The sequence below is a fragment of the Rhinoraja longicauda genome, chromosome 1 (genome assembly GCF_053455715.1).
Source record: "Rhinoraja longicauda isolate Sanriku21f chromosome 1, sRhiLon1.1, whole genome shotgun sequence".
In the NCBI taxonomy this organism is placed as follows: Eukaryota; Metazoa; Chordata; class Chondrichthyes; order Rajiformes; family Arhynchobatidae; genus Rhinoraja; species Rhinoraja longicauda.
In genome coordinates this window covers 93,192,233-93,212,906 of record NC_135953.1, presented here as the reverse complement: position 1 = coordinate 93,212,906, position 20,674 = coordinate 93,192,233, and the positions used below count along the sequence as shown (strand labels likewise).

General features: G+C 41.2%; 1 protein-coding gene across 1 annotated transcript in view; it reads right to left on the bottom strand.

Annotated features, from left to right (window-relative positions):
• Positions 1-20,674, bottom strand: part of sec24d (SEC24 homolog D, COPII coat complex component) — a 141,434-nt gene that overhangs the window by 85,753 nt on the left and 35,007 nt on the right. Inside the window, exons 7-8 of the mRNA XM_078402442.1 lie at positions 15,461-15,572; positions 12,394-12,521 (exon numbers count right to left, since the gene is read on the bottom strand). Of these exons, the coding sequence (XP_078258568.1) occupies positions 12,394-12,521; positions 15,461-15,572 (240 nt within the window). The remainder of the gene's footprint in view (positions 1-12,393; positions 12,522-15,460; positions 15,573-20,674) is intronic.

The following is a 20,674-nucleotide window of genomic DNA, read 5'->3' as shown; positions in this document are numbered from 1 at the left end:
TCCTCCATTGCTAGAGTGAATAGCTCCTTATATTCCACTTACAACCCAACAGTATGAACATCGAATTGCCCAATTTTAAATTATACATCCCCTTTCCCCTCTTTCCTGTGCCTCATCCTTCCACCAATCTGATGCTACCACTGTCCCATCCCAATCACCCTGCTCCTTTCCCCTCCTTTCCCCACTCATCTCCCATCCCTGAGTGCCTCACCACCACCCTCCCCCTTTCTTCTCCACCTTATCCCCTTCCACTTATATCCTTCCTTCTGATTTTACATTGCACTCCATTTTTCTCTTTACCTGGCACCCTTTAGTCTCCCTTCCAGGCCTTTGTCACGTACTCCACCCATCTGCCAATGAAAGCCCTCCTCACCTATATTCATCTGTCACTTGCCAGGCTTTGCCACGTTTAGAGATACAGCGTGGAAACAGGCTCTTCGGCCCACTGAGTCCGCGCCGCCCACTGATCCCCGCTATCCTACACACACTAGGGACAATTTACAATTTTACCAAGTCAATTAGCCTACAAACCTGTACACCTTTGGAGTGTGGGAGGAAACCGAAGATCCTGGAGAAAACTCAATGCAGGTCATGGGTAGAACCTACAAACTCCGTAGATCGAACTGGGTCTCTGGCGCTGTAGGGCAGCAACTCTACTGCTGCGCCACTGTGCCACCCAGTGAAAAGGTCCAATGCTGCCAGGGCTGAAGGAGTGGCTTGATTCCACTGGGATGGTCCTGAGGTACTTTTATTTTCCAGCTGAGGGAGCACAGACTGTAAAGTGTCTGTCGCTGGGTGCCTGCCACTGGTATCCTGGTTTCATGCTGTTAAATCTACATGGTACCTATCCCCATGTACAGCTGAAGGGTCTGAAACGACCTGAAACGTCATCCATTCCCTCTCTCATAGATGCTGCCTGACCTGCTGAGTTACTCCAGCATTTTGTGATGCCCATGTACAGCTTGTCATTCAAAAGCAAGCCTGCCTCAATGCTGTGTCATTGGTTGCAATTAAGGTCTCCAATGGGATTCAAGATATTAATGCATAAGATACATTGATTGTTGCGCAAATTAGAATATAATAAGATCATGTGATAGGAGTAGAATTAGACCATTCATCCCATCAAGTCTACTCCGCCATTCAATCATGGCTGATCTATCTCTCCCCCCTAACCCCATTCTCCTGCCTTCTCCCATGACCTCTGACACTTGTACTAATCAAGAATACAAATATTGCCGACCTTGGAAAATTACATGTATTTTCTTAACCAACCTTGCTGACCATTTACAAAGGGGAAATCATGCTTGACTAATCTTCTGGAATTCTTTGAGGATGTAACTTTGGGGAGAGCCGGTGGATGTGGTCTACCTCGACTTTCAGAAAGCCTTCGACAAGGTTCCACATAGGAGATTAGTGGGCAAAATTAGAGCACATGGTATTGGAAGTAGGGTACTGACATGGATAGAAAATTGGTTGACAGACAGAATGCAAAGAGTGGGGATAAATGGGTCCCTTTCAGAATGGCAGGCAGTAACTAGTGCGGTACCGCAAGGCTCAGTGCTGGGACCGCAGCTATTTACAATATACATTAATGACTTGGATGAAGGGATTAAAAGTACCATTAGCAAATTTGCAGATGATACAAAGCTGGGTGATAGTGTGAACTGTGAGGAAGATGCTATGAGGTTGCAGGGTGACTTGGACAGGTTGTGTGAGTGGGTGGATGCATGGCAGATGCAGTTTAATGTGGATAAGTGTGAGATTATCCACTTTGGTGGTAAGAATAGGAAGGCAGAGTATTATCTGAATGGTGTCAAGTTAGGAAAAGGGGACGTACAATGAGATCTGGGTGTCCTAGTGCATCAGTCACTGAAAGGAAGCATGCAGGTACAGCAGGCAGTGAAGAAAGCCAATGGAATGTTGGCCTTCGTAACAAGAGGAGTTGAGTATAGGAGCAAAGAGGTCCTTCTGCAGTTGTATAGGGGCCCTAGTGAGACTGCACGGAGTACTGTGTGCAGTTTTGGTCCTGAGAAGGCAGGAAAGGGGTACTGATTGAGAATGATCAGCCATGATCACATTGAATGGTGGTACTGGCTCAAAGGGCTGAATGGCCTACTCCTGCACCTATTGTCTATTGTCTATTGTCATCAACTTCACCACCAACTTTCACCCGGCCTTCAAATTCACTTTGACCATCTTTTACATCGCCCTTCCCTTTGTTGATCTATCTGTCTCCATTTCAGGAGAAGACTATCCACAGATAACTACTGACTCCCACAATTACCTTGATGATACCTCCTCCCAGCCTGTCTCTCGCACCTGACTCTTTCTCACAGTTTCTCAGTCTCCACCACATCTGTTCCCCAGATGAGGCTTTCAACTCTGAGACATTTGAGATGCCTGCTTTCTTCAGGAAACGCGTTTCCCCCTCTGCCTCCTGTTTTCCGCACTTTTGCGGGAAGTAATTCACCCTTTCCACTTAGGGGTAGAAGGATAGAGTTTCCCCACCTCTTACTTTTCACCCACCAGCCGCCATATTAACACATCGACATTTCCACTGGCTTCAACATGATTCCACCACCTGTCACATCTTCCTCTCCATGTCGCTTTCTGCTTTCCACCTTCGTTCGCTCATCCATTCCCTCCCCACTTACGCCTCACCCTTCCCCCGGCACTTTCCCCTGCAACTGCAGGAGGTACAACACCTGTCCCTTACCCCATTCAGGCACCACAACTACCCTTCAAGGTGAGAAAGCGATTTACATGCACTTTCTCCAACCTCGTCTAATGTATACGGCACTGTCAATGTGGCCTCATCTACGCAGTGAGATGAACCATGGACTAGGTGACCACTTTGCTGATTGTTTGTGCTTAATATGCCATGGCCATCTGGAGTTCCTGGTGACTAACTCTCTTCCCATTCCCAAATTGACCTGTCCATCCTCACTCAACCACCTTCACTGACAGTGAGGCCACACACAAACTTGAAAAAACGATATAGAGTCATAGAGTGATACAGTGTGGAAACAGGCCCTTTGGTCCAACTTGCCCACACCGGCCAACACGTCCCAGCTATGCTAGTCCCAACATCCCTCCAAACATGTCCTATCCGTGTACCTGTTTTTAACTGTTTCTTAAACTGTTTCTTGCCTTAACTACCTCCTCTGGCAGCTTGTCCAATCACCCACCACCCTTTGTGTGAAAAAGTTACCCCTCAGATTCCTGTTAAATATTTTCCCCTTCACCTTAAACCTATGTCCTCTGGTCCTTGATTCACCTACTCTGGGCAAGAGACTTTGTGCATCTACCCGATCTATTTCCCTCATGATATCTTTTGTTCTTTTTGGGTAACCTTCAATCCCATGGCAGGAACACTGAATTCTCCAATTCCAGATATTCTCCAATCCCCCCCCCCCCCAACCTTTCCATCTCATCTGCACTGCTTTCTCCCCCAATGTGGAGCAAACACCTTTCTTTCCACTCCCTCCACCCAAATCAAACAGTTCCTTTCCCCTTCTCCATCTGCTCATGACCCACACCTCCCACGCCAGGTTCCCCATTTCCCATCCCCCTGTTCCATCCCTTCTACCCACTATCTCTGCCTCTGCTTCCACATTTCATTCCCCACATTCCTTTCTTATCAGATTCCACCATCTGCACACTTTTGACTTTTCCAATTATCACCCCCAGCCTTGGAAACTATCATATTAAGTAAAAAGTGGAAACATTCTTCTTGTTTTGGTTTTACACAGTAATAAACTCTGAACCCTGATGTGGGATGCAGTTGTTGACAAGTTGCAAAGCATTTCAAAGTTCAATTACGCAAGATATTCCATGGTAAGTAGCTAAAGTAAGCAGAATGAACAATAATTTGCCTGAGTTATTCTTTCCTCCAAACAGAACAGAACTTGAGATCACTTGAAGTTTAGCACAAGTCAAATAACAGCAGGATACATAAAGTTAAGATGATGTTATTTGATAATAGTTATGAACAGAATTGTTTGTCTGAAATACAGCCGAGTGTTGACATGTGCTTACATTTACATAGACAACATTACAATGGGAACAAGAACCAAGATTTATTTCCCTGTAGTACTCTGGGGAGTAATGTGGGGGAGAGGGATCTAGGCGCACAAGTACATTGCTCACGGAAAGTGGCGTCACAGGTAGATGAGGGTGTAGGCGGCTTTTGGCACATTGGCCTTCATCAGTCAGGGAATTTAGTAAGATTTAAAAGGAAATGGGCCAAAACCAGGTAAATAGGACTAGCGAGTAAATGGGATCTTGGTCAGCAAGTACGGGTTGGTTCAAGGAACTTTTTTCCGTTATGTACAACTCCAATATTAAAAAATATGCACATAATTAGGAAGACCTTTTTTATTGTAACTGATATACCTTTAGCAGGGAACATTTATCTCACTCAGTAATAAATTTTGTCGTGGCGTGTCCATATATTGACACAGTTGATTAATGTATTCAGACAGAATAGGATTGAATATAGCTAGAATAATGAATTTTAACAGCTTAAAATAGCTGGCATTATGCTAAATGAACACAATAAATACATTTATGTTAGACAGCAGTAGGCTAAATCCTCAACAAAACACAAAGTGTAAAGTCAGGTAGCATCAGTGGAGGGAATGTACAGATGACATTTCGGGTCAGGACCCTTCTTCAGACCGGCAGCACAGGCGAGTGCTGAAGAAACATGGCACAGAGTGGATGAAGTAGCAAGTCTGGGTCAGAATATGGGCAAATAGCTGGACAGCAGCAAGAACCTTAGACAGGGAGCAGTGAGAAAGGGTCTCACAGAACTCCCATCATAGAGAAGATGAGGACTTCTTCAAAATAGGCATACTTTGAGGAGATTGAAGAATGAAGCAGTAAAATGGAGACACATGGTGTGGAAAGCTTGTCTCCCCAAGCCAAATTCTCATTTATTTTTCCGTCATCACTGACTAGTTGAATGGGAGTTAGGCAGAGCAAATTTAAACTTCTATACTTAACCAGTCCGCTGCTGATTTCAGATGATTTCAGTAGGCCTGTAGTGGTCCTTGCATAATTTGGACAGTACACTTAAAGCAGGGGATAAGCTGACCGTTAGTAAACAAGAGGTCTGCCTCCAGCATGGTGACAGCACCAACTGAAGTCCATGTTAAACTGAGAGTTAAAACAATCAATTACATGCTTTCAGTGCTTGCCACTTTTCAGATGCCTTGGTCTGAGTGGGTCAAGGTAATCAAAGCTTTGCAGTTGTCACACCTTTGAGAGGTTATCCAGTCAACGTAATTCCAGGATTAGAAAACAGGGAATTCCTCTTCACTTTCACCTCACTAAATGGGGCATCTATGCAGGTCTTAAATCCAAGCACTCTATGCCACACAGGTATACACAAGAAGTAAGACAGAACACTGGGTAGCGCCACCAGCAGTGGCTGCCTCGCCTACAATCTGTCTGTCCTTTCTTTTGTTTTTGTTATTTTAAGTACGTATTAAAAGTATGTTTTAGTGTTCCTTGGTTTGTTTTATGTGCGGGGGTGGGGGATTAAACATCATGAAGCCCGTAGTCTCTGGTAAGAAGAGGCCGACTCAGGAGCTCCATGCCGTGGAGAGATTTTCAACCGCCCCGACGCGGGAGTTTCGCTCACCCCAACGGGGGCTTCGATCGTCGGCTGCAGGGGTTTTGATCGCCCCGACTATGGATGGTTTGAATGCCTGACCGGGAAGAACAAAGAGGCAGCTTGAACTTTATTGCCTTCCATCACAGTGAGGAATGTGGAATCCACTGTGATGGATGTTTGTGTTAACTTTTATGTGGGCGTGTGTCTTGTTGCTTATCACTTAGTATAGCTGAATGGTAACTTAACTTTCACTGTACCTTAATTGGTACATGTGACAATAAACTGACTTTCAAACCTGAAGAAGGGTCTCGACCCGAAACGTCACCCATTTCCTCTCTCCTAGATGCTGCCTGACCTGCTGAGTTACTCCAGCATTTTGTGATACCTTCGATTTGAAACCTTGAACAGCACGTCAAGCAGTCCCATCATCAGAGTGTAGATCTTCACACTGACCATTTGAATATTATCAACAGATCACCACATGACTTCTAAAAAATGATGGTTGAGTTGAAATGCAAGATTAGAGTCCAAGCAATAAAAACAATAATCGACAACCCCCTTGTTTCTTCTTTATGTGAAATATATGAACTGTGGTGCCGGTAGGAAAGGTAAACTAACTTCCTGCATTTTTCCTGGTGTCTCTTAATCCCACCTTGTTCTTAGTGAGTTTTCTGACATTTGGTTAATAACATACTGCAAATAGAATTCTCTTGCAGGTGGCATCATGAATAGGAAGCACACTGAGTCTTCCCTATTCATAATCATAACCAGTGTTGCCTAATTCCATTTTGTTACATTATCTCAATGGGTTTCTGCCTCAGTTCCCAATTACCTCATCTATGGCTTTATTCCTCTGGATGTTTGAACTTACACTGACTAATTCACCCATTGCTCCTTTACTTTTCAACCTACATTATCTCCAAGTTAAGCACCAAATTTTTAAAAAAACTCTACCTTTTTTTTAAACTTGAAGATTCAACTTGGGCTAGAAATTCCATTGCTTGGAAAATAAGTGCTATTATGCACCATATGATTATTTAGTTGAGAACCCCCTACTAAAGGCAATCATTAAATTTCTGCATGCCTGGTACACCTTAGGAATCTGAAGTACAGATCGCCTATGCATTGAAGCATCTGAGTAGCATGCAATACTGCTTTAACAAAATGCCATTCAAAAATAGCTTGAATGTAGCAGATAATGGGCTTCCTCATTGTAGGACAAATCATCTTTGTAACTCCCAATGGAAGTCATCACTTTAAGAGCTTCTGTAATGCAACTGGTTGCACAGCAGAGTTCATGCTATGCATGCAACTTTGAAGTAACTCATAGTTTTCTGCATAATTACTGCAGAAGGCCTAGCTCCTGCAACTCCTCCACAAACTATTCACAGTAGAATAGCATTCCTTGTGGCTTTGTACTAAACTGGCAAGAATTATCCAACTGCAGATCTTCACAGATCCTTGCAGGAACAAACAAGGGCTGACATTTTCTGTTCATAGGGACAGGAGGTTAGCATCTCTCATACTTTACAGGCCTTAAAATGAGTCATTAATCGTTCACAATTAAATTCAAACAAATATCTTGCAGCCCAATGAACATAATTCTGTGATTTGAAGAACATCTGGGAAATTTTGAATGATTTCTGAAGGTCTGAAGAAGGGTCTCGACCCAAAACGTCATCCATTCCTTCTCTCCAGAGATGCTGCCTGTCCCGCTGAGTTACTCCAGCATTTTGTGTCTATCTTTGGGAAATTCTGCCCCCCAACCATAGCTAAACATAATGAGGCAAAGAACAATGCATCATTGTGCACAGGCATGCAATATGTCATTGGATGAAGAGACATGACCAGTTTCAGGGGTACTTACCCTGTTTATCATATCATATCATATCATATAATATATATACAGCCGGAAACAGGCCTTTTCGGCCCACCAAGTCCGTGCCGCCCAGTGATCCCCGTACATTAACACTATCCTACACCCACTAGGGACAATTTTTTTTTAACATTTACCCAGCCAATTAACCTACATACCTGTACGTCTTTGGAGTGTGGGAGGAAACCGAAGATCTCGGAGAAAACCCACGCAGGTCACGGGGAGAACGTACAAACTCCTTACAGTGCAGCACCCGTAGTCGGGATCGAACCTGAGTCTCCGGCGCTGCATTCGCTGTAAAGCAGCAACTCTACCGCTGCGCTACCATGACTTGCAAGGGAACTATGGACAGAATAACTGTATATATGCATGGAAGCATAGTTCAAATGGCTTTTGTCATCAACCTATGGATTTGCAGCATAACCTTCAGGAAACTACTTACTTGTATTCCTGGACCCCTCTACTCTAAAACACTCTCTATGTAAAACTCACCAGCGAAAACACTCTCTGAAGGTCCTGCCCTGATTTGACATCCCAAAATGCAAGACCTCACACTCATCTGAAATATCTCCATTAACCATTTATTGGCCCACATGCCCAGCTGTTCAAGATGCTGGTGTAATTTCTGATGACCATTTTCCGTCTACAACACCATTTGTGACTATGTAATTTACATCCATACGTTTGGGGATCAGTTTTATTCAAAATGCCCTGTACATGGGCACTGCTTCTGGTAGAGTTGCTGCTGTACAGCACCAATGACCAGCATTTGATCCTGACCTCGGTGCTGTCTGTGTGGAGCTTGCATGTTCTCCCTGTGACTGAATGGGTTTCCTCCAGGTGCTCCGTTTCCTCCCACATCCCAAAGATGTGCAAGTTTGTAGGTTAAATTGCCCCTAATACTTAGGAAGTGAATGAGAAACTGGGATAATATTGAATTAACATGAATGGACCTGTTTCTATGCTGTATTTCAAAACATAAACTACACAAATGGATTATGCAGGGTTCTAGTACTTAGGAAAAGCATCTTGCCATATAAACAAAACATAGAATATGGACCAGCCCCGCCAGGTCAGTATTATGGTGGAGATGAAGAGGGATGGAGGTAAATTGTGAGCACAAAAAATGCCCAGTCACTGCTACTGAAGTTTTACTTCATGGGAAAATTAGAACTATTTCTTGCTCCCTTACATGATGTATGTGGCTTAGCATTACTTTCCCAGGGCCAGGAATTTCAAGGCCCATGTACTTTTACCATTCTGACAGCTGAATGCATTTTACAACTTTGTTACATTTCATTAACCTATCCATACATGGATTACAAACTCTGTCAGTTACAGACCATTTATCAACTTTGCTATACAACTTTCTAATATTAGTCTTATATGGATAAATAATGATCCCAAGCCAACAGTAGACTACATATAATTCACAAAACATCCCAAAGCAATCATTGTACTTTTTTTATAGCTGCAGTTTTTTTAATGCTCAGGCCAGTTGTAGTTCCTTTATATCTAATAGGAGCAGTATTTATTGCCTTCCTACAGCATTTTGTCTGAAACAGTGGGAGTTCCTGATTTCCTGCCTTATCTGCTTATTTACTCTTGCTCAAATGTAGCACACTATTCTTAGGCTGAAATATTTAATAATTTACAATAATGGAAGACATCTGGTTTTACTGCTTGAAAATAGACATCAAGACATTAACACTTCACCAGCTGTGCAAACCTTGATAGTCTCACAAGTAACACAAATAACTGCTGCAAAGGGACCACTGCAGATTAAATTTATATCATTGAAGAATCAATCACATGCATTATTTATCATTCCCTGTAGGTTGTCTCTGAGAAATAACATTCAAAGTTACAAAGTAATTATGCTACCTTTGTTCTAAAAGATAACATTCAAAATAACTTTTTTTATATAGTGTTAGCACATGTGTGGGCTTTTTTGGCAAAATATCATGGAAAATTATACAATGTGCCAGTTTTTGACTTTTGTTTACATGCTGCAATATTTCACTCATCAGCCCAGAGTCAGAACATCGTAATTTATGAGCAGACAGCAATTTTCTCCTCGCAACAAAGGTCATTGCTGCCTACCTAGAATAGTTTGGGAAGTAAAAAAAATGTACTTCAAAGTTAACCATTTAAAAATATTTTATACTGACCAATAAATATATATTTTTCATAAGCAAGCAGCTTTTCAAGATTTTTACCATTGCCTTTCTGTTTCCAACAATGTAAAGGAACCATTTTTTAATGATGTGAGAGAAATCTTACTTCTTTCTCTTAGGAATCAGCCACACTAAAGGACTTCTGAGTTGGATTGAAAAATGCCTGAGCACATGGATTTCCCAACTTTTTTGTATTTCCAACCTACTGATTTCCAATGAACAATTTGCTGGAGGAACTCAGCGGGTCAAGCAGCAGCCGGGTGTGGAAAGGAATGGTCAATGTTTTGGATCAAGGGACTCTCTCACCAAGTTTACTTGCAGCCCGTTAAGCTACATGTGATAAATTCTGTCAGAAGTGGAAAGTTTCCACTTAACACATGTTAATTGTTGAACCTAAGCGACAGGTCTGGATTTGTAAAGTTAACCTTGGGTTTAGATGTCTTCAGTGTTCCTGGTCCTCACCGGTGAAAGTGGAGTACAAACACAGTGAAAACTGAGTGGGCTGATGAAATCTCTTCTCTTGTCTTTTTGTTGGAAAGAGTGCATTCTCACCATTTATGTTACAAGCTTACATAACATAGTTTGGAAGTCATCTGCACTTTGAGATCTGGAGGCGCTACTCCAAACGCATCCACATAGATGACTCTTAACTGTCTTGCTAGATCAAGGAACATTTAGGATAAATAATTAATGCTCCATTGCAAGTTTCTCCATCCCAAAATGAAAACAAACGTTAACTCGCTTTGTTCTACTGATACAAGAAACTAAGTCTGGCTTAAGAAAATCTGGAGAGTCACCATACAGTCGGCACTATTCAAGAAGTCATGTCCCTGAAAGTATCAATTCACCTCAGAAGAAGAATACTCGGGATATCATTAAGAAACTGGGATACAATTAAATCTGGTCATTTAAGACAAAATTATGCATTTCTGCAGTAAAAAGAATTCATTTTTCAAAAATAATAGAAAGCACTATAAGCTCTGTAAGTGTTGTTAAGGTACCGAGTGTTTCTTATCACCATAATGGAAATAATGATACAGATAAACTTATTTTTAACGAAATCCTTCCTATCAATTAGCAATATAATAGTACCCAGAACATAATAAATTAGTTGGTTCTGCATTCCAATTTCGAACATTGCTAATTTGAAATGGCTCCAACTGTTCACAAAAGTGATCTTTTGTGATCTCCTTGACATATTTTACAATCAAATTATATGAAGAAAAATGAAGAGGGATTAGATCTTAATTAAACTAACAAAAACTTTCAGGGAAACGCAGGCAGAATATCCACGTTGTATGCAATCCACGTTGTATGAATGAATTTGTGACAGGCTCTGTATGCAAACTATAAAATGCTCACACAAATTTCCACAAAATGCTGCCCAGTTAAGCCAAGATTTGAATCCTATTTCAATATGCAAAGAATTTAAAATTGGCCACAGACACACCCCATCGACACCAATTTTTATGCCTTCCTCATTACAAAATGTGTCCCATTTCCAGCTGTTAATGGATGGTCCTTTCTGACCTATGTAGGCTCAGGAGGTCACTGAAATGTAAAATTCAGGTAGCTTGTGAACTTGGGCACGTCTTAATATGTATCATTCAGTTTCAGGAGGTTATACGTGTTCTTAAATATACTTTTAAAGTTCCATTTATCTACATTACATTACAGCTCACATCAATGGCCTCCTTTGAATGTCCTGAGATTAAGACTAACATTCTGATGCTAAACTACGATGAAAGAAATGTCAAAACCATATATTAAGTAATTAAATTAACATTTCAGATATTAACTGGGATGTTAGAATGCATTTTTAAATCTAATGATAGCACCTTCATTTTCCTTTCAAAAAATCTCAATGAACCTTTGCTTTGAATGAAAACAGAAAATTCTTGAGTGCAAAGAGATTAATATTAGCTACAAGTCCAAACATCAGAGCACAAATCCTACATAATTTAATATAGAGATTTACAAGATTGCGCACAGCTCTTGACAATAAACATTTGCTTGTACTGATGAAGATGACGTAGACATAGTGGGCCAAAGTGCCTGTACTGTTCCTCATTCTATGAAGGAGTTATTTATATTTTTATAATCCACATTGGGAGAAAAGGATCCATTCCTTTGGATGTAAAGCCGACCAATGACTGCCTGAACTCATTGGAAACCAGAAATATAGCTAGTTGGTTGCTTCCCTCACTGCTAAAGGGACATGGGAAATCAAATTGGTATTTTGAAAATCAACTGTAAGCTGCTCAAACACCTTCTAATTTCTACTGAATCTGCTTACACTAATCGGGAGCATTTTCACCAGCGTTTGGTTGCTGAGCCACTTATTTCATGGTGCCTCAGTGATACCAGTACCTAATCTCCAGTGGTGATTTTATGACAATGACGAGCCGTGAAGGAGATTGGGGCATAAGGCAAACATGCGCTCAGCAGTACCATCCAATGAAAACTGGTTCAAATATATATTTTCTCCACATCTTGAGTTTTCACAACCTAATTGACTACACTTTCCTGTCTGCGCTGCTCATCATCAATGTGACTTCATCAAACTAATTCCTTCCCCTGCTGGCTCTAATAAAGTCAGATTCAAATAGCTGAAAAATTAAACAGAATAACTAAGTGGAGAGATTAAATTATTGCCACAGAGTCGATTAACGTCCTCCTAGACATTGTATCTTACCACATTGTTCGACCAATTGGCCTACCTCATTTGCTGGCAAGGTTGCAAAGGGCTTGATGACAGCTGCCAACGGGATCTGTGACTGCTTGGCCATCTCTGCTGTGCTTGGAAAGCAGTAAGTTGTACAGCGGATGAAACGAGGACTTGCATTTCCTTTAAAAGATAAATAAAATAAAATCTAAACATTCCTCCGCAAATGACTAATGGTGCCCCCTTGTTCTAAATCTTGAGAGTGTGTACAATGGGACAGTCACGTGAAATAGTGTTAGTAGATCTCCTGTACTCCTGAGGTCAGAATCCAGCGTGACACCAAACACAGCCTTTCCTCACACACTCCGTGAGGTAATCAATTAGTAGCCCTAGCATTATCATCTCCTTCAGCAAATTAACGTGGCAAATGGCTTTGATTAAGTTAAAAACTCATCAAAAACATTATCCTACAGCCAAAAGGAGGTGAGATAACAAGCCAACAGTTAAAAGACAAGAGAGTGCTTCATTATTCGGTTACATGTAACTGGCACCATATGAATATCGTGCCGAAGTATACATCACAGATAAATAATAACACATTTTCTGTTGGCATTATAGTCAGGATTAGAATTGGAAAAAATATAATTCTTCATTCTACTGTCTAATATTTGGCTAGAAACAATTTTAATAGTGATGTATCAACAGAAAATAAATAGTGATACAATACTGCCCCACTGCAAAACAGTATCAGGTTCAGTTTTACATTTTTCTAATTTTTCTAATTTGGGTTAAAATATACCATAGAGGCAGATGCAGCAGGTTCTTTCAGCTGATTTAGGCGCCACATTAAATCCGAGCTGCTTTATTATTTTAATCCCGTATGTCTACAACCTGTGAGTTTGATCCTGAGAAATAGAAGATGAAGAGTTGCAATTTTAGGTGATTTTATGTTCCTTGATATTGACCGGGACTGCCATAATGCAAAGGGCTTGGACAGGGCATAATTTGTTAAATACGCCCAGGAAAAGTTTCGCAACAATGTGCAGATGATCCTACTAGAGAGGGGGTAACACTAGACCTCCTACTGAGAGTATCACTAATGTGCCAGTGAGGGAGTACTTCAGGACTAGTGGCTATGATTTCATTAGTTTAATGGAAAAAAAAATGCATGCCCATGCCAACCAGGATGCCCCATCCACACTAGTCCACCCTGCCCACATTTGGCCCATATCCCTCTAAATCTTTCCTATCCATGTACCTGTCCAAATGGCTTTTAAACATTGTTATAGCTTCTCCTCAACTACCGTCTCCAGAAGCTTATTCCATACATCCACCACCCTCTGCGTGGAAAAAGTTGCCCCTCAGATTCCTATTAAATCTTTATCCTCTCACCTGTCTACACAGGGCAATGCCTGAACAATCATCATGAGTATAAATTTGAAAGCCATTTTTTAATATTCAATAATTGGCAGATTAATATGATCTACATGTGCATCCAGCCTGTTTGTGAAAATGGATCTTGCAAGGTGTTATTATTACAATATATGGACAAAATATAGATTATTAGGCCCAATGTAGTTTGCTTCCTATGGTGTATTTAGATGTAAGAGTCAGAACTGTGGAGCACTGAAATGGCCCTTCAGCTCACTTCTCCATGCTGACCTTGTTGCCCATCTACACCACACTAATTAGTCATATTCTCTCTGTAAGAAGCTTTCCCCTTAAATTCCTTTTAATATTCTCACCTCCAATCTTATAGCTATGCTTTTTTTGTTTTTTATTCCCCTAATATGGAAAAGTGTTTCTGACTATCTCCCCTTTTACGCACTCATAATTTTATATACCTGTCAGTTCACCCCTTAATTTCCTTCACTCCAGAGAAAACAAACCCAGGTTAGGAGGGAGAGACAGATCATCCATGAATGAATGGCAGAAGTCTGGATCGGCCAAATAGCCTAATTCTACTCCCATCACCTATGACCTTTCAATCTCTCTCCATAACTAAAGTCCTCCAGTTATCCTGGTGAATCTTTTCTACACTCTTTCCAGCCCAATCACATGCTTCCTATATTGTGGTGATCAGAACTGCATACAATACCCCAAGTGTCCTCTTTACAATGTCTTGTAAAACTGAATAAAATCCCTACCTATAAAGTCAAGTGTTCCATATGCCTTCTTCACTACCCTATCTACCTCTGTTGCCACCATTTTCTAGGAACTATGGACTTGAATCCCAAGCTCCCTCTGATCATCAACATTCCTAGGCATCCTACCATTTTACATTTGCTGCATATGTCCTACCCCAATTTGACTTCCTAAAATGTCTTGCCCCACACTTATAGTCAAATTATAGCTGCAACTTTTTTTGGCATCATGGTGAATGTTGCAAGATAAACAGTAAGAAATCAATTATCTCAAAATTGTTTCAAAACTGTTTTAGTATCAATTAGGCTGACATGAAGTTGTATGGTTATACGAGGTAAACTTCCTTGCAATTTCAGTGCAGTAGAACAAAAAATGTAATACCAATAAATGAACAAATTATTTAATTGAAAAGGAATGTATGAATTACCAGATTATTTTGTTACAGCCTTTGAAGTTTGTTACAAATACAACATTCCAAGCAGTATGGTTTTCTTCCATTTTTTGCCTACAATATCCCAATTTACTGGTGCCTAATGAGTGATCAGCCTGACGACCTCCGATGAGGTACAAGACATTGCCCAACAGATTGTCCCTTAATAAACAATCCCAATTGAGTAGAATTGTAAATAATTGTACTGCATTATTTCATAATGTATAAACTCATTGCCCTTGAAATTCGACCTCACAGTTCAACATTTTTATGCAATACAAATGTATTAAGTAGGGATAAATTTCCTCTTCGGTTGTTATCACCTGTGACGTTTGAGCAAGTAATCAGAAGCAAGGCAGCAGGTTAGTTCATATTTGTTAATAATGGAGAATGCTGATTTTGACTGAGTTATTCAAATTTTTTGCGCACAATACAACTCTATCAAGTCGGGATAAATCAATTATTAGATTGTTGAAGACTGTAAAGTGCAAGCAAGTAACTACAAATCTCTTCATTAATTCATCAATGTGAAATCAAATTGCTATACCTTGATCTTGTACAACACATTTAGTGGTAACGAGTGGAGGAACCTGTCCCCTAGAATTTGTTGCAAACAGCTGTCCTGATCTTCGAAGTTGATCTTCTTCTATGACCTGGATCTAAAAGAAATCCACAACCATTGATGCAATTGTACAGCACATGTTGAAAATATTAGCACATAATACGTTTCTCATTGATTTATAGCACCTTTTAAAGAAACATTCCAAACATTATTTTAATTACAACCATTCTCTCCAGCAGCAACCATGCTTTGAAAAGCTATGCTTTCCTGTTTGAGTATATTCTTAGACATTGTCATGAGAGAGGGGGAGAGGGGGAGAAGTGGAGAGGGGGGACGGGGGAGGGGGAAGGGGAGGGGGAGGGAGCGCCGACAAGTTTTGGTTGCATTTTAGTCCCATGATCCTGGTGTGTGGGCACAGGGTAGGGAGTGGGGTGGGCCGATCGGGAGGGTGGGATCCCCTTGTCGATTTGCTCCTGGGCCTGGCCAAGATGGCAATTGACGGGTTCAGGCAGCGGGAGGACAATGGTCACACCAGAGTTGGCTGCCTACCCCTCTTCTGGGCCTATGTCCGTGTTCGCGTGTCCCTGGGGATGGTTCACGTGGTGTCCACGGGGACTCTGGAGGCCTTCGGTGAACGTTGGTCGCCGCGGGGGGTCTAGGGCATTGTAAATAAAGATTACACTATTGTACTATAATGATTGCTTGATGTATTGGACCATTGAGCGTTTATGAACTTTTGGTACACTGTACTATGCATTTATTGAATAAAGTCCTTGGAACGGAAAAAAAAGAGAACGAGAGAGAGAGAGTATGTCTTACAGAGATTGAGCAACTCAAATTTTGTTTTTTGGGGATTTTTAACCCATGTTTTGGAAACAAATTCCATAAATGAATTCGATTTCACTTGTTACCAATATGGGTTTGGATGAGGTCAAATTCCATCTTTATGGTTTGGGTTCTGTGATTAGCTTGGGATTTTACCAATGCCATTTTTCCCCTATTTCATTCTGATCTCCCCATCTGAGTGGTAAAAGGTCATCAGGAATGCCAGACAATGTTTCACAAGGTTTATGGCAGCCAAACATGAAATTCATTGCACTATGAGGAATCTCTATATGCCTAGGTTCACCCCCAGTCACTCTAAAGGCGCCAAATAATAATAGCAACATTTCCTACTCCATTTCCTAAATTTAATTTCACTGACTAATTAAAGCACTGATTAAAGCACTCAAATATAGCCTAACATCCAGAGAGATATACAAATATATAGTAAGACAATTGCTAGAAATAAATCCCTTTCCAGTAGTGCATTATACTTCACCTCAGAAATTCATTCCATTTACCTCAAGGCAGAGTACAACTCATTATTGGTACTAGATAGCAGAGTTAACGCTATCAATCAGAGATGAATTTCTGGGCTGCAGTCTGTCAAACTGAGAAGTTAAGGCACTTGCAGTAGTACACATGTTGCAGTAACAAGAGATTCTACCCCATCACCAAACTTCAGTCCAATCACTTTCTGTGCATTTATTTAGAAATAACTGAATCTGCTTACTTAAATGAATACATTAAGTATTCAAAATTGTACTTTGGGATTGGGTAAATATATCCCATTGACTTAAACAGGCAAATGGCTTCAGAATGCAGAGCTGCCATGTACCATTAATCAGGAGTGATAGGACTTATTTTAGTATAAAATATAATGTTTCTTGTTCTCGTCCTATAAAGAATTTGTCTATCATCTAAAATGCAAACTCAGTAATACTGCCCTCCTATCCAAGATCATCACTGGACAGCCCAGGTAACACTCAAGGAATTGCAGATGAGGGTTTATTAAAAAATAGACACAAATTGCTGAGTAACTCAGCGGGTCAGGCAGCATCACCGGAGAATATGGATAGTTGACATTTCGGCTCGGGACCCTCAACTTTCAAGATGTCCTAATTCTTTAGTAAACATGGTTTGCCCCCTGCTGTCACAGATGGATCCCTCGACCACATCTTCTCTGTGCCCCATAGTTCTGCTTTTGCTCCCTCTCCCCCCAGATGGAATAAGGATTGACATTTCCTGGTGCTCACCTTTCACCCTAAAAGCCTCCACATTCAAAACATCATCCACCAAAATCTGTCACTTCCAAAATGCTTCCACCACCAGACAGATCTTCCCAACCCCACCCCTTTGCGCCTTATGCAGAGACCACTCCCTCACAACTCCTTGGCTCGCATTTCCCAGCCCACCCTTTGCCCAGCTACTTTGCCCAGCAACCGCAGGAGATGCAACACTTCCTCATCTCCATCCAGAGACCCCAGCAGTCCTTCCAGGTGAAACAAAGGTTCACGTGCTCCTCCGCCAACCTCATCTACTTCATCTGGCATTCCCGATATGACCTCCTGGACATCGGTGAGACCTGCTTTCAAGAGAGAGCTAGATAGAGCTCTTAAGGATAGTGGAGTCAGGGGGTATGGGGAGAAGGCAGGAACGGGGTACTGATTGAGAATGATCAGCCATGATCACATTGAATGGTGGTGCTGGCTCGAAGGGCCGAATGGCCTACTCCTGCACCTATTGTTTATTGTCTAACTCAGCAATCATTTCTCCTGCACTGGCGCTCAGTCTGCCAAGGCATACTGGATCACTCGTTTAAGAACCATTTTAAGTCCTCTTCCCATTCCCATACTGACCTGGTTGTGCTGGGACTCCCCCAGTGCCAGAGTGAGGCCACACTCAAACTGGAGGAACAACATCTCATATTCTGCTTGGGTAGCTTACAACCCAACAGTAGGAACTTTGAATTCTCCAATTTTTGATAACTACAAAACCTTTCGCCTCTTCCTTCTTCTCCTCAACCCTCCCCCTTCCTTTCTTCCCCCCTCCCCCATGCCCTGCCTGGATTCACACATAATTCTCTCTCTCCCACTTTCATTTCTTCCTCTTGTATAACAATTTGCAACACTTCAATCCCTTTGTCTCACACTATTTGTCTTTTCATTTCTGGCCTTTGTCCAACCTTCTCACCATCAAACTCCCCCTCACAGTATCAACCTGACATACTTTTTCAGACTGATTGTACAGATGGACAGGGTGGAAGAATGTTGCTATTCCAGCTTTCATTTTCCTACTAAAATCAGTTTGATGAAGGCTCTGACCCAAAACATCACCTATCCATGTTCTGCAGAGATGCCTTCTGACCTGTTGAGTCACTCCAGCACATTGTGTCTTTTTTTAACATTCAAGGCATGTTGCTGTTCTTCATAGCTTCCATGCTGGCAAGGAATTCTTGGTCAATTATGTTTCTTAGCTTTAGGCTTCTCTGAACTTTGCATTCAATGAGCAGAAAAGCAGATTTGCACGTCGATTAGATTTACAGTCATTGGAGCATTATCCTGTGGTTTGGGTTATTTTCTGAGAAATGTGAAATTTGGGTTATTTTCTCAGCTTGCACTCTCGTGATATATAATGTCAAGTAACTATTCGAGCATGTTAAGTTTTATAACAATGCCAATGATGGTTTATTCACTCTGTGTGTGTAGACTATTAATGGAGAAGAAACTCCATATTAGTACTATAGGCCACCAAGGAAAATTTATGAATCTTTCATCTATACTGTAATATATTAGTTGGTGCACCAAGAGTTAAAGAATTATGAGAGTTTAAATTTGTGAGGTGCTGCTTGACAGAATACAGAAACTTCATTCTGAAATGTTTTATCAGTTAAGAATGTTAACAGGAATTGGCTGTGCTTCAGAAAAGGCAAACAACATTTTACATTTCTCTCGATCCTTTTTTTAAAGACAGTTATTAAACATGTAGATTAACTTTTGCAATAAGTGCATAATTTGTTGCCAGTATCAGACTAGCTTGGCAACTTAAGCATTCTGTTTGGTCCCCAAGTGCATAATCGTGTGCTCAGGGTCCAAACAGAAAGCTCAAGCTGCTTATTGTTCATTCAGATTATGCCTAGTCTGTAACAAGTATAAGTGAACAACTTCCAATTTGTGCTTGACAGATGGTCATTGCTGCAAGCTATTTTGTGAACACTTTAATGGATCAACCACCAAAACTAATTGGTTAAATACTGGTTTGAAATTCAGTGGATGCTAATCGGATCACTGGATGGTACAGTGCTGACGTGGTGGGAACGATGACCACTTTAGTCAATGGCCAATGCAGGCTAGATGCTGTACATTTCCAGCTCTGTGCCACTTGGTATTCCTCGCTGTCTTTGATCAGCACGTGGAGTAAACTTCTATCCTATGGTTAGACCATGGACTGCTGTGAGCAGTTCTGGTCTCCAGAATAGAAAATGGAAAGAGAGACACTGTACAAAAAAGATTTACTGGAAAACTGTCAGCACTTTTCCAATGAAGAAAATATTAACAGACTATTATATATCCCCAACCCCATTCAGTCTGAAGAAGGGTCCCGACCTGAAATGTCACCATATTCTCCAGAAATGCTGCCTGACCCACCTAGTTATTCCAATACCATGTGTTTTTTTGTGTAAACTATCACCAGTAGTTCAATTTGTTGGACCATTTGGATCTCTTCTGGCACAGGGGTGACCTGTACAGATGGATGGGTTGCATCTGAACTGGAGGTGGATCAATAACCTTGCAAGGTGTTTCATTAATGATACTCAAGAGGGTTTAAACTAGAGTGGCAGGGGGTTGAGAAGCAGAAAAGATGGTCAGCAAAAGGAAGGACTGATGGGAAGGTCAATGGCATGACTAATAAGTCTCAAAGGAAAGATAGGCAGGGAGAAGTTAAGGTATATGGTGAAACCATTTATTTCAATGCAAGGAACATCGTGGATAAAGCCTGGATCAGTGCTTGGGACTATGGTGTTAAGTTCACTACAGAGACCTGGTTGCGAGTGGGACAGGACTGGTAGCTCAATTTTCTAGGGTTTTGATTTTTCAGATGTGTCAGAGAGGGAATTAAAAGATGTCGAGAAGTGCTATACTAATTAAGGAGAAGTTCATTGTGGCACTCAGAAAGGACATAATGTGTTCATCCAATGAGGCACGATGGGTTGAGCTCAAAAATAAGAAAGGTGCAATCGATGTCGTGAGATAATGCTGCAGTCTCCCAAAGGCCAATGGGAGGTAGAGGAATATTTATTAGACAGATTGTGGAGAGACGCAAAAGCAAAGTGTTTTCGACATGGTTACATTTAATTTCCCCAATATTGATTTGTAC